This window comes from Terrapene carolina, unplaced genomic scaffold (genome assembly GCF_002925995.2).
Source record: "Terrapene carolina triunguis isolate 2854851 unplaced genomic scaffold, T_m_triunguis-2.0 Scaffold93, whole genome shotgun sequence".
Lineage (NCBI taxonomy): Eukaryota > Metazoa > Chordata > Testudines > Emydidae > Terrapene > Terrapene triunguis.
Genome location: NW_020664444.1, coordinates 27,145,200 through 27,162,020, shown reverse-complemented (window position 1 = coordinate 27,162,020; position 16,821 = coordinate 27,145,200). Strand labels below are relative to the sequence as shown.

At 38.0% G+C, this 16,821-nt stretch overlaps 1 protein-coding gene across 7 annotated transcripts in view; it reads left to right on the top strand.

Annotated features, from left to right (window-relative positions):
• Positions 1-16,821, top strand: part of RBFOX1 (RNA binding fox-1 homolog 1) — a 216,483-nt gene that overhangs the window by 161,211 nt on the left and 38,451 nt on the right. For 3 of the 7 annotated variants that reach the window (XM_026650660.2, XM_026650657.2, XM_026650659.1), the window contains one exon: positions 5,628-5,667. The exons of 2 other annotated variants lie outside the window; for them this stretch is intronic. In XM_026650660.2, coding sequence (XP_026506445.1) covers positions 5,628-5,667 — 40 coding nt within the window. Of the gene's footprint in view, positions 1-5,627; positions 5,668-11,103; positions 11,147-16,821 lie in introns of all 7 variants that reach the window. 2 more of the 7 variants (XM_026650663.1, XM_026650665.2) reach the window with 2 other exon arrangements.

The window sequence follows — 16,821 nt, the reverse complement described above, 5'->3', positions numbered from 1 at the left end:
CATCCTCACTACGGAGGGGTGGGGGGAGTGTCGATTTAAGATACGCAAATTCAGCTACGCGAACACCGTAGCTGAATTCGATGTATCCGAGCCAACTTACCCCACTGTGAGGACGGCGGCAAATCAACCTCCGCGGCTCCCCCGTCGACGGCGCTTACTCCTACCTGCGCTGGTGGAGTACAAGCGTCGATTCGGGGATCGATTGTCGCGTCCCAACGAGACGCGATGATTCGATTCCCGAGAGATCAATTTCTACCCGCCGATTCAGGCGGGTAGTGAAGACGTAGCCTTAGTGTTCCTTCTGCGTCTGCATTCCCAGACCTCGTTCTTTTCACACATACCAGGTTCTTCTTTTCTTTACAGCACCCCATGATAGCCTTCTCAGGGCAGATTTCATCAGACACACCTGGCTCCGGGCTCTTTTCTCCTTGCAGTTCCTCTCCGCCCAGTTCCACATACACTCCCTTGTTCACACTCTCCCTGATCACGTGATGGAATACTGCAAAGCTTGGAGGTTATACAAGTGGTAACTGAAAAGCTTACAAAGCTTGCAAAAGTTACAAAATTTAAAAGGCTATGCTAACAATGACTAAAAGTTACATAGTTTGCAAAAGGTTACAGAACTTAATGATCATACTAGCAATAACTGAAAAGTTACAAATCTTACAATCACATTCTACTGGATTGAGCCGAGGCTTTACACAACTTTTCCTTCCTACATCTGAAGTCAAACAACATAACTACTCCCAGGTCCTGTCTTGGCTCGTGTTGCACTCAGAGTGCATCTATTTATTTATTTTGAAAATACTTATTTATTTTCCTTGTGTGTACTGGGGAATTGTGTCCTTGTATAGTTGAGACAGTAATTAAAACTGGACTATTGTAATCTTCAGCAATTTAAGAAAGGCGTGTTGTTTGAGTTTGTCCCCGAACAGGAAATATATTGAAGGTGGTTAAAAGGGTTGGGAGAGACTTCCCATTCAATTACTCACATGCGCCTATGTCCTTCATAAATTTAATACTATCCAGTGATATTGTGCTAGAAGTTTTTTTGCTTAGGCACTGTAGCTTCAAGTAGATTCTTGTCTGAGTAGGATATAGTAAGCTAGTAGAACTAAAAATGCTTCATTACTGGAACGCTGGATGAGATTGGAGCACTAGCTGACAGTGTTGAAATAGGAGTGGCCCCTCACAAAACTGTTTTATTAATGTTATACTACCTGTCGTTTTGTTCATTCCATTTTTAAAAGTCTTCATTGTACACATTTTGTTCTACTCTGGCCTGATATATGGAACAGCTGCAGGTTCATAATCCACTTGACCTTTGTGCTACATATATCCATCCTCTTTTGAATCACCAGCCTTAGTATTAGGAACATACAGTTCATATTTGCTTTTTTGTGTTGAAGAACTAGGATGCATTGTGCAGTAGCACTGACTTGTTTTGCATCATGTAATGATGGCCTCTGAAACAAAGAAATAGGTAATTCCTTTGAAAAAGGAATCTTCATATGTTTATAATAAGGAGTCCTCACCTTCCAACATGTATGGATATTTATACTGCATGTCATTTGAAAAACCTCACTGCATGAGAGTTCTAGAATAGTATTTCTCAAACTTTGACGAAGTGTGAACCAGATCTTAGTAGTATCTTGTAAGCCACTTCTACTGCTGTTCATGATCATGTGATACGTCTGTGGAACCTGCAGGCATTGCTTAAATAAAAAAAAAAACATTTAATGTATTTTAATGCAATTAGAAACACCCATTGACTTCAGTGGAGCCAGGATTTCACCCATATTATTATTCGGTAGTAACTGTTGATTAACTATTGAGAAAAATAATGTTGAGAATATATTTCAGAGTATATATTTGGTCAGCAGAACTTGGCCATTTGGAATGTGAACATATGAATCCAGTTGATTAGATGATGTCTCTTTGACATAAAAGTGCTTTTTGAAAATGCAAATATGACTTTTCTTAGGATTACAACTCAGCGACAGGTGCTTTCCCCAGGCAAATCAAGAGTATTAATGAAAAAAATGCACTTAGATATTTAACCTATGGAACAACTAGAGTTAATGCCAATATTGAAAATCAGACTTTTTAGGCTGCAAAAGCCTTTGTTTGTTTTTTGAAAAGGGGGGACATGCATATGAGAAAGATGCAGTACATGTTTACTCCAAGTTTTAAAATGAGCAGGCCTTCTCCATCACTGTAGTATTCCAGCTTTATGGCAGTGTAACGCCATTGAAATCACTGTGCTGTATATTAGTGCCTTTCATCCGGAAGGATTTCTAAACTAAAATGCAAACCATACACATTGATAATTTGTCTTGGCTGAAATGCAGCAACCTTTGGAGTGAAATGTTAACAACAACATAATTGCACTAAATAACAATTACAGATAAGAAGAGTAGAAGAACTTATCTAACGGAAACTGCAGGGGAATTTATACCAGTATAGTGTATTCACCAAAGTTGCAATGTGGCCAAGGGACCAAGATTAACACTTCTGTTCCTGTGGAAAATGCCACCAGAACTTTAATGGCCACATGTTGTCAGGATCTTGATTGTACATCTTGCCCAACAGCAGTGTCCCCTAATACCACTGGTTCAGCATTGACTTAGTGGATAGGTCCCACCAATTTAATCACTGTCACTGTTCCTCATATAAGTGTTTCTTAGATTCATAGATTCCAAGGCCAGAAAGGATCATTGTAATCATCTAGTCTGACCTCCTGTATAACACAGGCCATAGAACATTCCCAAAATAATTCCTAGAGCATATATGTTAGAAAAACATCCAATCTCGATTTTAAAATTGTCAGCGATGGAGAATCCACCATGACCCTTGGTAAATTATTCCAATGGAATAATAACCTTCACTGTAAACAATGTATGCCTTATTTCTAGTCTGAATTTGTCTAGCTTGCACCTTCCAGCCATTGGATGGTGTTGTACCTTTCTTTGCTAGATTGAAAAGTCCATTATTAAATATGTGTTCCCCATGTAGATGCTTACAGACCGTAATATAACCTTCTCTTTGTTAAGATCAATAGATTAAGCTCCTTAAGTCTGTCACTATAAGGTATATTTTCTAATCCTTTAATCATTCTTGTGGCTCTTCTCTGAACCTTCTCTAATTTAGCAACATCTTTCTTGAAATGTGGGCACTAGAACTGGATATAGTTTTCCATCAGTGGTCACTTCAGTGCCAATACAGAGGTAAAATAATCTCTTTACTCCTATTTGAGATTCCTCTGTTTATGCATCTCAGGATTGCTTAAACTCTTTTGGCCACAGCATTGCACTGGGGGCACATGTTCAGCTCATTATCCACCATGAGCCCCAAATCTTTTTCAAAGTCACTGCTTCCCGGGATAGAGTCACCCATTGTGTAAGTATGGCCTACACTGTTTGTTCCTAGATGTCTACATTTACCTTTAGCTGCATTAAAATTCATATTGTTTGCTTGCACCCAATTTACCAAGTAATCCTGATAACTCTGAATCAGTGACCTGTCTTCTTTGTTATTTGCCACTCCCCCAATTTTTGTGTCATCTGCAAACATTAATCAGTGATGATTTTGTTTTCTTCCAGGTCATTGATACAGATGTTAAACAGCATAGGGCCAAGAACCAGTCCCTGCAGGATACCACTGGAAATTTACCCGTTTGATGACAGTTTCCCATTTACAATTACATTTTGAGACCTATCACTTAGCCAGTTTTTAATCTGTTTAATGCATTCCATGTTAATTTTACATCTTTCTAGTTATTTAATCAAAATGTCATGCAGTACCAAATCAAACGCCTTAGAGCAGTCTAAGTATATTACGTCAATGCTATAGCTTATGTCAGTCAAACGTGTAATCACATCAAAAAAAGATATCAAGCTAGTCTGACAGGATCTATTTTCATAAACCTATCTTCAAAGTCTCCCATCCAAGTAATGACAAATCTTATTTAGTTTGGGAGCGCTTCCATGATCACAGCACAAAAAGATAATGCTGCAGGGAATTGAAAAATATATCTGCTTTCCACACTGTTTAAAATTTTTAAACAGAATTTATATGAATAATTTTTTTTCAGAACAGATTTTTTTATAGTAAATAGCACTGATAACTACACAACATGCAGGAATGAGCTCTTTCACAAATTGGCACGTGTGGCATCTCTACACCAGTTCACTCGTATTCCTGGAGCCAGATTCATTGCAGTGATCTTGTTTATATTTGGCCCATTTCTTCTTTCTTTCTTTTTTTTTTTTTTTTTTTTGGTTTGTGCTTTGGTTTAAGGTTTATGGATATTTTCTACAAGTAAAGGATGCAAATCAGCATCTGAATAGGAATCTTTTGTTCATGCCATCAAAAAGGGAAGAATCTGAAGGCCAATTACAGTGTCAGAGGAACAGAAAGATGGGCCCTGGTGTGGGCTCCCTCCCACGGCAGTACCACTCATAGCAACACCCTCCCCATCCCAGCACTGCGACTCTAATCCTGGCCCAGTACCAAGGGGAATCCCAGTGGCTCCTGCATCCCACATGGCCTGTTGCCATGCTCTGGGTGTTACAACTTGGCACTCACTGAAATTTGGCCCATGTGCAGGAGAAACCAGAGTGGCACACCAAGTTGGAATGCCCAGAGCAGGCATCAGGCCCAGCCATGGGAGTCCCTGGAGCCACTGCTGTTGGATGAGTCACAGACACAAGAAAAAGTCTCAGACAAACTGGCAAACACTATCCATGGCTTTGTTCACACCATGACAAACCTGCAGTCTTAAAAGTGATGCAAACTTTCGAGCCTCCTAGGACACTCTGAGATGCCTGGGCACCTTTGGAGCTGCGCTAGCTATTCCTTTGCCAGTGGTTAATTAATACTCATGTAAAAATGTCCTGTAAGTTAAAACTACCCTGTTTCCCTATAAATAAGGCAAAGATTTGTAATGCAAGGTTTGACTATTTGTATAGTATACTACAAGCTTGTTTTCAACAAAACTTTTATGCAACTCAGTGCAAGCATACTTATGGCCATATTCTACATTTATTCTATAATTTTTACCCTCAATGAAGTGAATGGGAGTTGTGCTTAAAAATTAATGGCAGGATTGTCCTTTGAACGTTTTTATGCAGAGGAAAAGGGGAGACCTATCCACTGCTTAATTTGTAATGAAAGGGGTGCCGGGGCTCAAGCAATTTTTTTTACATTCATAACTGATGCAGCAAGCCCAGAGGTTCTGAGGCTATGGACTGTGAAGCCTAGATATGCCAGGCTCAGCCATGGCAAGCTGTGGCACAAATTAAGCACTGTACTTATCAAAATTCAGACCCATTTTGAGAAACTGATCAAAGGCATTTGTTCTGTAATACTGTAACCCTTTGCTTCTCTTTGACTAAGCATTTGGCATACAGTATACTGCTGTTATGACATTCAGTCCAGTTTCCCTTTTCTAAGCTCAAAAGAACAGTGAGTTAATATTACCAACCTCCTTAACCAATGTGAAGAGTGCCCCTTTATTCTTTTCCGTTCTTGTGACAAGACTAACCTCAGCAGTGCAGGGGTTGGTGGTGTTTGCATGTGGAAATGCACTAATATGGATGTTTTTCTTTGTGTGTGCATCCTTGCAGTGTTGTTTACCAGGATGGATTTTATGGTGCAGACATTTATGTAAGTATTCATTGATGTGCATGCTGTCCTTGTACATTACCAGAGTCATTCTTTTTACAAGTTTGCTGCGTTGCTTGACTCTGTTTTGTCAATTTACCATCCCTCGCCTGTCAAAAAGAATTGAGAGGAATATCTCTCATATTGGAAGACCTTTCTGTTCATTACATCTATCATTGTTCAGTGGAGCTGAATTAACTCTTCAATCAAGTGCCGAATGAATGCAAAAATGAGAAAAGTGTTGGGTTTTTTCACCCCTCAAAATTAAAGTTTCAATTTTTTTTTAAGTACAGTATATTTATATTTAAAACTCAAGACAAATTGAACAGTGTTTTAGACCTTCATTCTGAAAACACTGTTGGACATGGGCTCTTATTCAGGAAAGCTTCCCTATTCAGGGCAACATTTAAGCACATGCTTAAGTCCTATTGATGGCAAGGGAATGTAAGTATATGCTTAGTTCAAGATATTCTCAAGTCTTTTTTCCCTGAATATGGATGAACTTAAGTATGTTCTTAGATGCTTTCATGAACTAGTGGCAATAGAGTTGCCTACTGTGAGTAGTACCACTGGTGTCAGTGGGACTACTCATGGCTGTAAGAGGCTACCCGTGATAGCAAGTGCAGGCTTGGTCCTTAGTTATCTATTTTAAAATCTGTTTGCTCCATCTATTGGCTTATTTAATTGTATATATACTTTTTTAAATAATCATTTAATATATAATTTATTATGTGTCTTCTCATACTGACGATTTTAGGTAGGAAGTCTATGAAGAAGCTGTTTATCTCTAAATATGTCTAAACTAAACAGATTTTAAAATATATGCCCTAATTTTCACTCCTTTGGAAAAAGTTAAACAATCATTAGAACCCAGGCTCACAATTTTTTTTTTAAATATATTGATATATGAAAATCTCATAGACATGCCACTTATTTTTAGCTTCCCTTATTATTTTGATAGAACAATCAAATCCTAAAAATAGAGGTAATTAACTATCTTTATATGGCTTTCTTACCCTAATTGTGCTTCAATCAGCATTGGGATACAAAGAGATTGATTACATTAAATTGGTATGAACATTAAAAATTCATTAGATCATATTAGAAAACATTAGTTATATTTATTATCAATGATCCTTTAGAGACATTTAGGATGAAACAGTTTAAATTTTCTGACAATAGATTTGTATAAAAAGGAAAAGAATCTGAGTTTATGGGGAGAAGTTACGTTTGTTTTTTTTCCTGCTGGGACAGGATTGGCTGGTTACAATCATTTGAAAAAATAGCTGCAAATTAAACAATATATATTAAGTGTTCAATTTGGGTTGGGATTCCTGCAGACTTTCAAAGTTATCAGCCCTCCACTATTCACAGTGGATGCAGCTCACCCCTTTACTGAAGGCCTACACAAACTTCTGTATACTGCTTTAATTTCACTTAAACCTAGAGTTGGAAGTGTAAGAAGGATTTTACTGATACACAGGACCTTTTGCACAGGGGTGAGTTTTACCAGTAGCGTGGACTTCCGTTTTAATTCTTCTTCTTGCCAAAAAGAAAACTGCACCCATTTTGCTCATCTTACCAGTCTGAAAGGCAAGAAGCCCTGCTGAACCTGAATTAACTTTACTGTGTATTTGGGAGTTACATATTTAAATTACAGTTGGTAGTTTTGGAGCCTACTGCTAATGAAACAAAAATGTACACCTTTTGGGCCCTCAGTGACACCAGAAATGCTTTTTTGTTTGTTTGATTGTGTTTTTTTAACAATATGACCAACACCCATGACAGGCATGAAAATGCTAAATAGAAACTGTGAATCTGATCAGCAAGGTACTTAAGGAAGTGCCTAACTTTAAGCATGTGAGTAGTCTCAATAAAGTTGTTTGGCATTAGGCTCTGGTCCTGCAATTGACTTAAATGAGGCTCCATGCAGATGCAGGGATGTGGCCGCATCCTGTCATTTACAGGATCAGTGTCTTAGCTTCCAAATACATTTCTCAGTTTCTGATATAGAATAATGCTTATCTTTCAGACAGATGGACTGAGTTAGTCATATAGTTTTCATATGTTGCAGACTTTTTTTTTCATTTTTACTTTGTATATTGTATCTAGAACTTTGTACCATGCAGCTCATCGTTTTTATTTTCGCTTTTGCTCTTTTCTACTCCTAAAATGTATTGAGAGAGAGAGAGAGATTGCGAGCTAGATGTGTGAGAATCAGTGGAGAGAAAACATATGATTCAGAATGTATTAGTTCCCTGGAGAGCACCGAGTTATTGACTGGCTCCCAATCGATTACCATGAAGCTCCAGGTCAGTTAGGCATTTTAAATGGAGAGCTGAAATGTGTGAAGAAAGGAGGGGCTGAGGGGAAAATGACACCACAGTGGAAACAGTAAGCAACAAAAACAAATAGAAAAGAAGCAAAATTTAAATATATACCACAAATAATAGTAAAGAGGAGAGAGAAAAGACCCCTTCAAAAAAACACAAAAATAGCCAAGCTAAAACCAGCAAATACTTATAAAGCAAAACTGGAGGGGAAGGAGGGGAATCCACACAAAGATAAAGAATATCAAAGTGAATGTTGCCTGCGGTACAGGGTTGAGTAGCAAGTGTGGGGTGGGGTATCTTGGACTACTGACATATGCACAATTGATTTCTCCATTGGGTAGAAGATATTTAATGGAAGTGGAAAAGAGAGAGAAATCCAAAACATAATAATCAGTCAGGTAAAGATTGCATGGAAAATTAAGGGCAACAAACAGCCAGAATGAGTTAATGCTAACCAAAAGGGTAGAGCAGAATGAGAAGACTGTTATAAATATAGTAATGAGAAAGATACACTAAAGTGAAAATTCCACAGGCACAATACTAAATGACAAGGGGAAGGTAATAATGCCTCAGAAATAGCTGAGATATTGAACTCCCTTTTAAAATGTGCTTTTAACAAGGAAAATAAAGAAAAGACGGTTGCATAGTTAGGAAAAAAGGAAGGCCTTTTAAAATTAACTATTGATCCACTAACAAAAAACTTCTTTAAAAGAGAGTTAAGATTGCCTGATGATGTTGTGTACCCTTCTAGAATACATATGTTCCCAGATGAAAATTGACAGCTGTAAGCATCAGGAAATACATTCAGCAAAATAAAAAACAAACATTAGAAAACAAAGAAACATGCAGTTAAAATAATGCTTTCAACTCACCACCCTTACCCTTAACTCTTCCCACTGGACCATTGTCTGAGGGAATGCTTCAAGGACATCTGAGTGCCACACCCTTCCCTAAAATGTGTGGAGGTAGGGTGAAAAAGAGCAGCGTTGTGGCCAAAAAAAAAAAAAAAAAAAGGTTTAAAACCCCCTCATTCCTGGTCTCAGAAGTCCCTTAGGGAAATGGCTTAAGCTCACCCTTTCACTCAGTGTTATTGCCCACAGTAAAATTTACCATACCCATTGCTAGGTACCTGCATCAGTTGTGGTGCACAGAACAAAATTCACACAAGTATAGAATTGGGAATGTGTATATGGAGTTGTAGGCACTGTACTGAGAAACTGGCATATTTTTTTTGTTAGGATGGGAATGGTAAAGTTATATTCCCAGTCCATATTGCCATCTCTCCAAGGGCATGGTTAAGGTAGTGGTGGGGTGTGATGCATATCTGCAGCTACTTCTTGAAGAAAGAGCAGGAGTAATTTGTAGAAGTGTAATAGTCATCCATTCAGTGTTCTCTTGATTATAATAGAAGGCATTATGTCTGGCTTCCATAAAGCCAGATGTATAACAGCATTTTAATGTACAACACTTTCCTACACTAAAGACATTTAGATAATTTTGGATTTACTTATGAGAGCCAAACATTTTGAAGTTTACATGTGAAGTAATGATTTGTCACACTGGCAGTATTAAGTATGTTCTAATTGTTAGAGTAGGACCTGAGTCATTTTTCCAACCATCAAAGATTTAAAAGTGTTTTATAATTGTAGGTAAGCATTATTTTCTTCAGTTTTCAGATTGGTTAAATGATTTGTCCAAGGGCACACAATAAATAATAGTGGCAGATCCAGGAATAGAATCCAGGCATCTCCACTCTCAGTTCAGTGCTCTATCCACTCAACCAAGTTATAGATGCCCACTTTTTAAAAAATATCTTAGATCTACAGATGCAGTGTCCTTTCATGTCTTATGTTTTGCATTGTAAATGTTAGATTAAAACAATTGAATGCTGCAATAATCATTTTAATGAGTGATATTTGATGGGAAGGGTCTCATAGTGAGTTTGAGCAGAGGACTGTGAATCAGGATTTCTGAGTTACGTTCCATTTTCTGCCAGTGGCTTTTTATAGATTTGACCCTCAGCTACGTGATAGGCCTTAAGTTATACCCCATGCTAGAGAGAGCTGTACACAGGCACAACACACAGCAGGAGCTCCCCTGAGGCAGCTAAATGCCTGCAACAGGGAGTATGGCTGATGCTACACCATACTGGAGAGGGTAACGTAGCTGTCACATGGGGCAGTTCCATAGTTTGAGACAAGATGGAGAAGATATAGAGACATGCCCCCTCTTTACCTCTTCCTGCTCTAGCTTTGCACCCTGAGCATGATAAAGATTATGCTCAAGCCCTATACTGGGGAAATGGGGCAGAGAAGGCTCTTTGCACCTTCTCCCCAGTGAAGGCAGACATTATTTAGCCCATAATGTCCACAATGAGTTTACTAATTGAAAATGGTTATATATAGTAGTTACCAGAGAGTGTCGAGAAATGTAACTACTTCATATTTGAAAAACTTGGAGATCCTTGGATGAAAGTCACTATCGAAATGCAAATTATTGTTCACATATCCTCAACATTTGTGCAAACTTTTATTGTTCTAATAATAGGAGTTCCATGCAAAGTGCCATAGTAGGATATAGTCCTAAGTGTTGAGAATAAAATTAATCTTTCCATCCATGAGATCTAGTTTGGCAATCTGTATTTATAAAAACAGCTGTCACTGTGCTATCTGAGCCCCAAGTTAACAATTAAGTAGACCATAAGGTATTATCAGGAGAGAGTAAAACTGTGGTTTATATGCACTCTCTCTTTCTCTCTCTCTCTCTAAATATATACACACACACAATTGTATATATAAAATATGTGTATAGATGACTACATATATTTGTGTACATAATTGATTTTGTAACCCAAATGTATTTGATTTTCCATTTTTTCTTTTGACAAGTTCCTTGCTCATTTTAAATCATAACTAAGATTCCTTGGCAACTGACCAGTTACCCGTCCCTCACCTCTTTCTTGATTACTCTGTGCCATAATGTTTTGTAAAATATTGAAAGCAAACTTGTGAATGAATGGCTTTGGGGAATTTGTGTGACTTATGCATTTTTATTTATTTTAATTTTTTTTTTGCATTCAAATCGTTACATTTCTGTTTCCTTATAGAGTAGTGTATCAAGAGCCTGTGTATGGCAATAAGTTACCACAGGTATGAAGTACTGACTGATGAAAAAAACTCATCACATTGAATGTGGATTGCTGTGAAATCATACTAACAATCAAATTAATGGGGGATTTTACATATACAAAATGAAAGGAATAGACCAGCAGCTGCATTTTATGGTTGGGGTTAATTATGCCACACAATTGCAGACATTTTAAAATTTGTGCCTCCCTCTTGAAATATCATGTATGTCCCATTTAAGGTCCAGTGACAGTGGGAGTTTTGTCAGTGTCAGGACTGCATTATCACACATGCTGACTTTGTCTACATTTATGTTTTTAGGGAAATCTCAAGCGGTTATGGAACCACTGATGTAGTTTCACTAGTGGTAGCAATTGTTGGAGCACTAATGTAGAAAGGGCATAAGCATTTTTTGCCATAGTCAGAACATTCAAGACCAGAAGGGATCACCACTTCATCCAGTCTGACCTCCTGTATATTACCGGCCAACAACACCATCCAGCACCCACATGCTAAACCCAACAAAAGTACTACAGCCCACAGGAGTCTAAAATATTATGTTACATGGGCAGAGAATGGGAGGGACCAAGATGCACCAATGCCAAAGGACCCCACAATGGCAGGGAAATGATTAATTGAGAGAGACCCAGATAATCCTGGCAAGTGACCCGGACCCACATGAAAAACCCTTAAAGTCACTGTAATCTGACCTGGAGGGAAATTCCTTCCTGACTCCACATATGCCAATCTAGATTCTGAATATGTGAACACGAACCAGCGAGCCAAGCATCTGAGAGAGAGAGAGAGAGAGAGAGAGACGCCTCAGAGCCCTGGCCCTCCTGGTTTGATGTCCCATCTCCAGCTGTGGCCATCCCTGTTGTTTCAGAGGAAGGACATTCAAAAAAAAAAAAAAAAACACCCAGAATAAATTGGAGGTAGGGTTAGGGAATCCCTTGCTGACCCCTGCAGGTGCCTGGTTGAAATCCTGAAGCTTGAGCTTTTAGGGAACCTAAGACATAAACCAGAAGTGAGCCCAATGGCTGTTGAGGCCTGCCCCTTATCACAAGCAACCCGTCATACAATTGCAATATGAATTCATCCAGCTCTCTTCTAAAACTCATTAAGTTGTTTGCCCCTGCAACTCCTTTTGAGAGGCTTTTCTAGAATCTCACCCCACTAATGGTGAGATGGTTAGAAATCTCCTTTTACTTTCCAGCCTGAATTTGTTCATGGTCAGTTTATATCCATTTGTTCTTTTGCCAACGTTGTCTTTTAGCTTAAATAGCTCTTTACTATCCCTGGTATTTACTCCCTTAATGTATTTTATAGTTTTCCTTTGCTAGACTAAACAAGCCCAACTCTTCCAGTCTCCTCTTTTTAAGATAGTCCCTCCATTCCAGTGATCATCCTAGTTGCTCTTCTCAGCACTGTTTCAGTTTTAATTCATCTTTCTTTAACATGGTTGATCAGAATTGTACACAGTATCCCCAATGAGGTCTTACCAATGCCTTCTTACAATGGCATTAATACTTCTCTATCTCTACTGGAAATGCTTTGCCTGATACATCCTAGGATCATATTTCCTTTTTCACTGTCGCATCACATTAGTGACTCATAGTCATCCAGAAATCGACCCACACAACCAGGTCTCTCTCCTCCATTGTTGCTTCCAACTGATGAGCCTCCCGCCCCCCAGCTTTTAGCAGAAATTCTTATTATTAGACCCTAAATGCATGACCTTGAACTTTGTACTATTACATTTCATCTCATTTCTCTACCTCCAGTCTTCCTGGTCATCCATGTCTTTCTCTATTAAAATCTAATCCTCCTCTGTACTGACGGTGCCTTCCAAATTTGTATCATCAGCAAGTTTCATTAGCACATTCCTACTGTTTGTGCCAAGGCCATTAATAAAAATATTCAGTAAGATTGGTCCCAAGACTGATCCTTGAGGAGCTCTGCTCATGACTTCGCTCCTGTTCAATAAGTCACCTTTCAGCATAACCCTTCTCTTCTTTATCCAGTTCCTTATCAACCTTACAATTCTTGTGCTGATCCCCATCTTCCCTAATTTAACTAATACTTTCTCATGTGGTACTGTGTCAAATGCTTTACTGAATTCCAAGTATATTAGGTCTACTGCGCTTCCCTTATCTAAAAAAGATCAGTTATTTTCTCAAAGAAGGAAATCAGGTTAGTCTGGCATGATCTTCTCCTGTTGCATTACATCCCCTTTACCATGTACCTCCATTAATTTAATTATTCTTTCCTTCACAATTCATTCTAAAGCCTTACAGACCTATTAGTCTGACCCCATTAGTATGCAATTGCCAAGACCACTCTTTTTTCTCCCTTTCTTGAATATATGTAAGATGTTAGCTATTTTCCAATGGGACAGTACTATCCCCAAATAGATAGTTATTAAAAATCCTTGCTACTGGACTAGCAATCTCATGTGCCAGTTCTTTCAATATTCTGGGATAGAAATTATCCGGTTCCGCTGATTTGAGTGCATTAAGCTCTTTAATTTTTTCTTCTACTTCAGATGTGGTCATTTCCAAACTCATTTCCATCAGCCGTACTGCCTTCATGCATGTGTTCTATATGATCCTTACTGAAAACGGAGGCAAATTATTTAGTTTTTGGTCCATACCTACATTGTCTTTAATTTCTTTCCGATCCACACTACATAGCCGTCCAACTTCATCTTCCTTAGTCTTATTTGAATTTCCTTGGCCAGACCTAATTCAGCTTGACTTTCAGCAGTTGTCACTTTATTCATACATTTGCTGACCTCCACAATGTAGCTTTCTTTGCTGATTAATGTCTTTTCCCATTCCCTAGAGGCTCTCTGATTACTCTTAATAACCTAAACAAACAGTGATATGAATGCCTTTTCCTTGGGTACACTATGGCTTCCAGTGTTGCAACTGTTGTTGGAGCTTCACCACTTGCACTGAAACTATAGGTGATTTCCCCAAAGTATGTTAACATAGACACAGTAATAGTGTTACAAATTATAAGTAGATATATTTCTTTGTTTCTTTTAAGGTGGAAACTGTGTAAATGATTGTTTTTCAAAATAAATAAAATTTCCACACATATTAGTCCAATATTTCCAGGTTTTTATAGCATATTCAATAAGGGGGGTAATAACATATTTCTATAAAAGTCAGAATAATTGTGCATTTGCTACGAAAATGCTAATTTGGCCAGATATTTTTCTGAGCATATGCTTTGAGACTATCCTAACGCTTATGAGTTTGGATAAATAAAATAAATAATTGCCTATATTAATGGTATTATGTACCCAAAATACAGTGTGGCGGATAAAATGTTCAACAGTAAATTCTATAACACTATAGACTAAAGCAGGAGAAGAGTGCATTTAATCTAATGTTCTAAAGAAATGTGTACATTATATATTATTGAGTATCCTGTGTCTGAGAAATAGATGAAGTTGAAAAGCTATAAACATAACCAGATTTAATGTTATAGCAGATATCTTGGATACATTTAGGTGGTTTTAACATTACATAATAGCTTAATATGCAGTTTAATTATTTGGATGGCAGATTCTGGTTCTGATTCAGCAAAGTGTTTAAGTGCATGCTTAAATTTATTTCTTTGGGACTATTGCCATTCTTAAATATAAGCATGTGCCAAATTGTTTTGCTGAATTGGGGCTTCTGCTTGTAAATCACCTGTTGATCATATAATAAATAAATAGTTAAAATTGTTTAAAATTTTGAAAAAATTCTAGTTATGCTGATTAACCTACAAACATGAGACCAATAAAGGTTTTAGAGTGACCTAACAGAGACAGACGTGTTTTTGATCATTATACAGTTTGCACACTTAAATTGATGAAATAAACAAATATGACACACTCAGATAGGTATTTCCCATTCAAAGCCCTTCCATATCAAGTCTCAAAATGCAGATGCCAAAGATTTTAGTCTCCCAAGAGCATTTAGTAAGCCTTTCAATAACATAGGACTCTGTTCAGACCAAAATTATGTTTATTTGTATCATTTTAAACTCAGTCTCTGCAGGGCTTCTTCCAAATTTAATCCTGATTGTTGAGTCAAAAGTAGCTTAACACACCTCCCAGGGAAGTCAAGCTTGGTTCTTTGGCGGCACCTCCTTAACTAGCACAAAGCAGAATGTTAAACCACTCCTATATTTAAATCTGGCCATACCGGTGATATCAGCCTACCGCATCTGGATATGTTTGAGAGAATGACACTTCTGTAGTCACACATGGTGCTCAATCCTTCAAAACCATAATCAGTCCCAATAAAATCAAGAAACCTGTTCATTTGGGTAAGGGTTTTCAGGATTGTGCCAGTAGTGACAAGCATACGGACCATATACAAGACTGACTGATTCAATAATATCGTACTGCATAATGACTTACAGTCCAACAGACATTCTTATGCTCTGGATTCTGAAGATAAATGAGTAACATTCTAAATCTATTTTTATCTTTAAGTCTACTGCCTGAGATTTGGGATGGTTTTGAGGAGTCAAAAAACAGGGAAAGTCTCTTGTTTTGTTTGCATCGCACATTCTTTTGCTATCTTTCTTCTGGTAGCCCATAGCATGAGGAAAGTTTGCAATTTTTGTCATGAACTCTGCCAGCTTCACTACTTTGTGGCTCAATTTGTGCTTGGTGCCATTATCTGACATTTGATTGCCCATACACAAGGTACCTGCAGGCAATATTTGCACATACTTTTTGAGATCTCAAGTAGTTTTTAATAAGATTCTATGTGCCTAGCTGCAGCTTGTGTTGGTAGCCAAGAAGAGTGCATAGGAATGCTGTCCTCCTTTCCTCCATTTTTACTGACATAAAATTATCAGATGCTCAGAAGTAAGGAGGCATTCCATGTCAGTGCTTCTTAGCTGGCACAGAGATAGGACTTCATGCAAAAGAGATGGCACTTAAAATGTTATGCAAGCTATCTGTCTAAACCCATTGGTTGCCTGACATAAGTGCCTCCAGCAAGGCTGAATTTTATGAGAAGGCACCATAACAGATGGACACGAGAGTTTGAAATAAGAAATGTAGAGGTGCCTCAAGTATAGGTGAAGCTCCAAGCCTAGAGTGTCTATCTGGCTGTGTGTAGATGAGAAGCTTATGTGCTTACTGTTAAGGAGATGTGGCATCATCAGCCAAGCTGTATGTGGGACTGACTTTCAAAAAAATGTTTCTCAAAATTTCTGTTATGGTTGGAGGGATTAAATCAAGCAAAAGCCCTGAAGTGGGGAATAAGCTGGAATTTCCTGTGGAGAATCTCTAGAACAGTGGGCTAAATGAAGCCCTGTCAAGTTTCTCATAAACAGGTTATTTCATGAAGAGTAGTCTACTTAATACACTTTTTGTAATACAATATACAAAAAGCTATATTAAGTGCACTAAAAATATGCTACTATTTTCATGAGGGTTGGCAGACAGAAGCCCATTCCTCACACTTCTACATATATTTAGTGTGAACAGAGCCCTCAACAATAGGAGCACTCCATTTAAATACTCACTTTAACAACAGGGGGAAATGTCATTCAAAGCTGAGTGATCCAACTAGTTTTCTTTTTCATCTCTTTTTTAATTCTATGGGGACACACAATAGTTCCATGTCCCAGAGGATTATGGGATGGTGGATTCTAATTGGAACGTAAATGGTGTTTGTGTTATC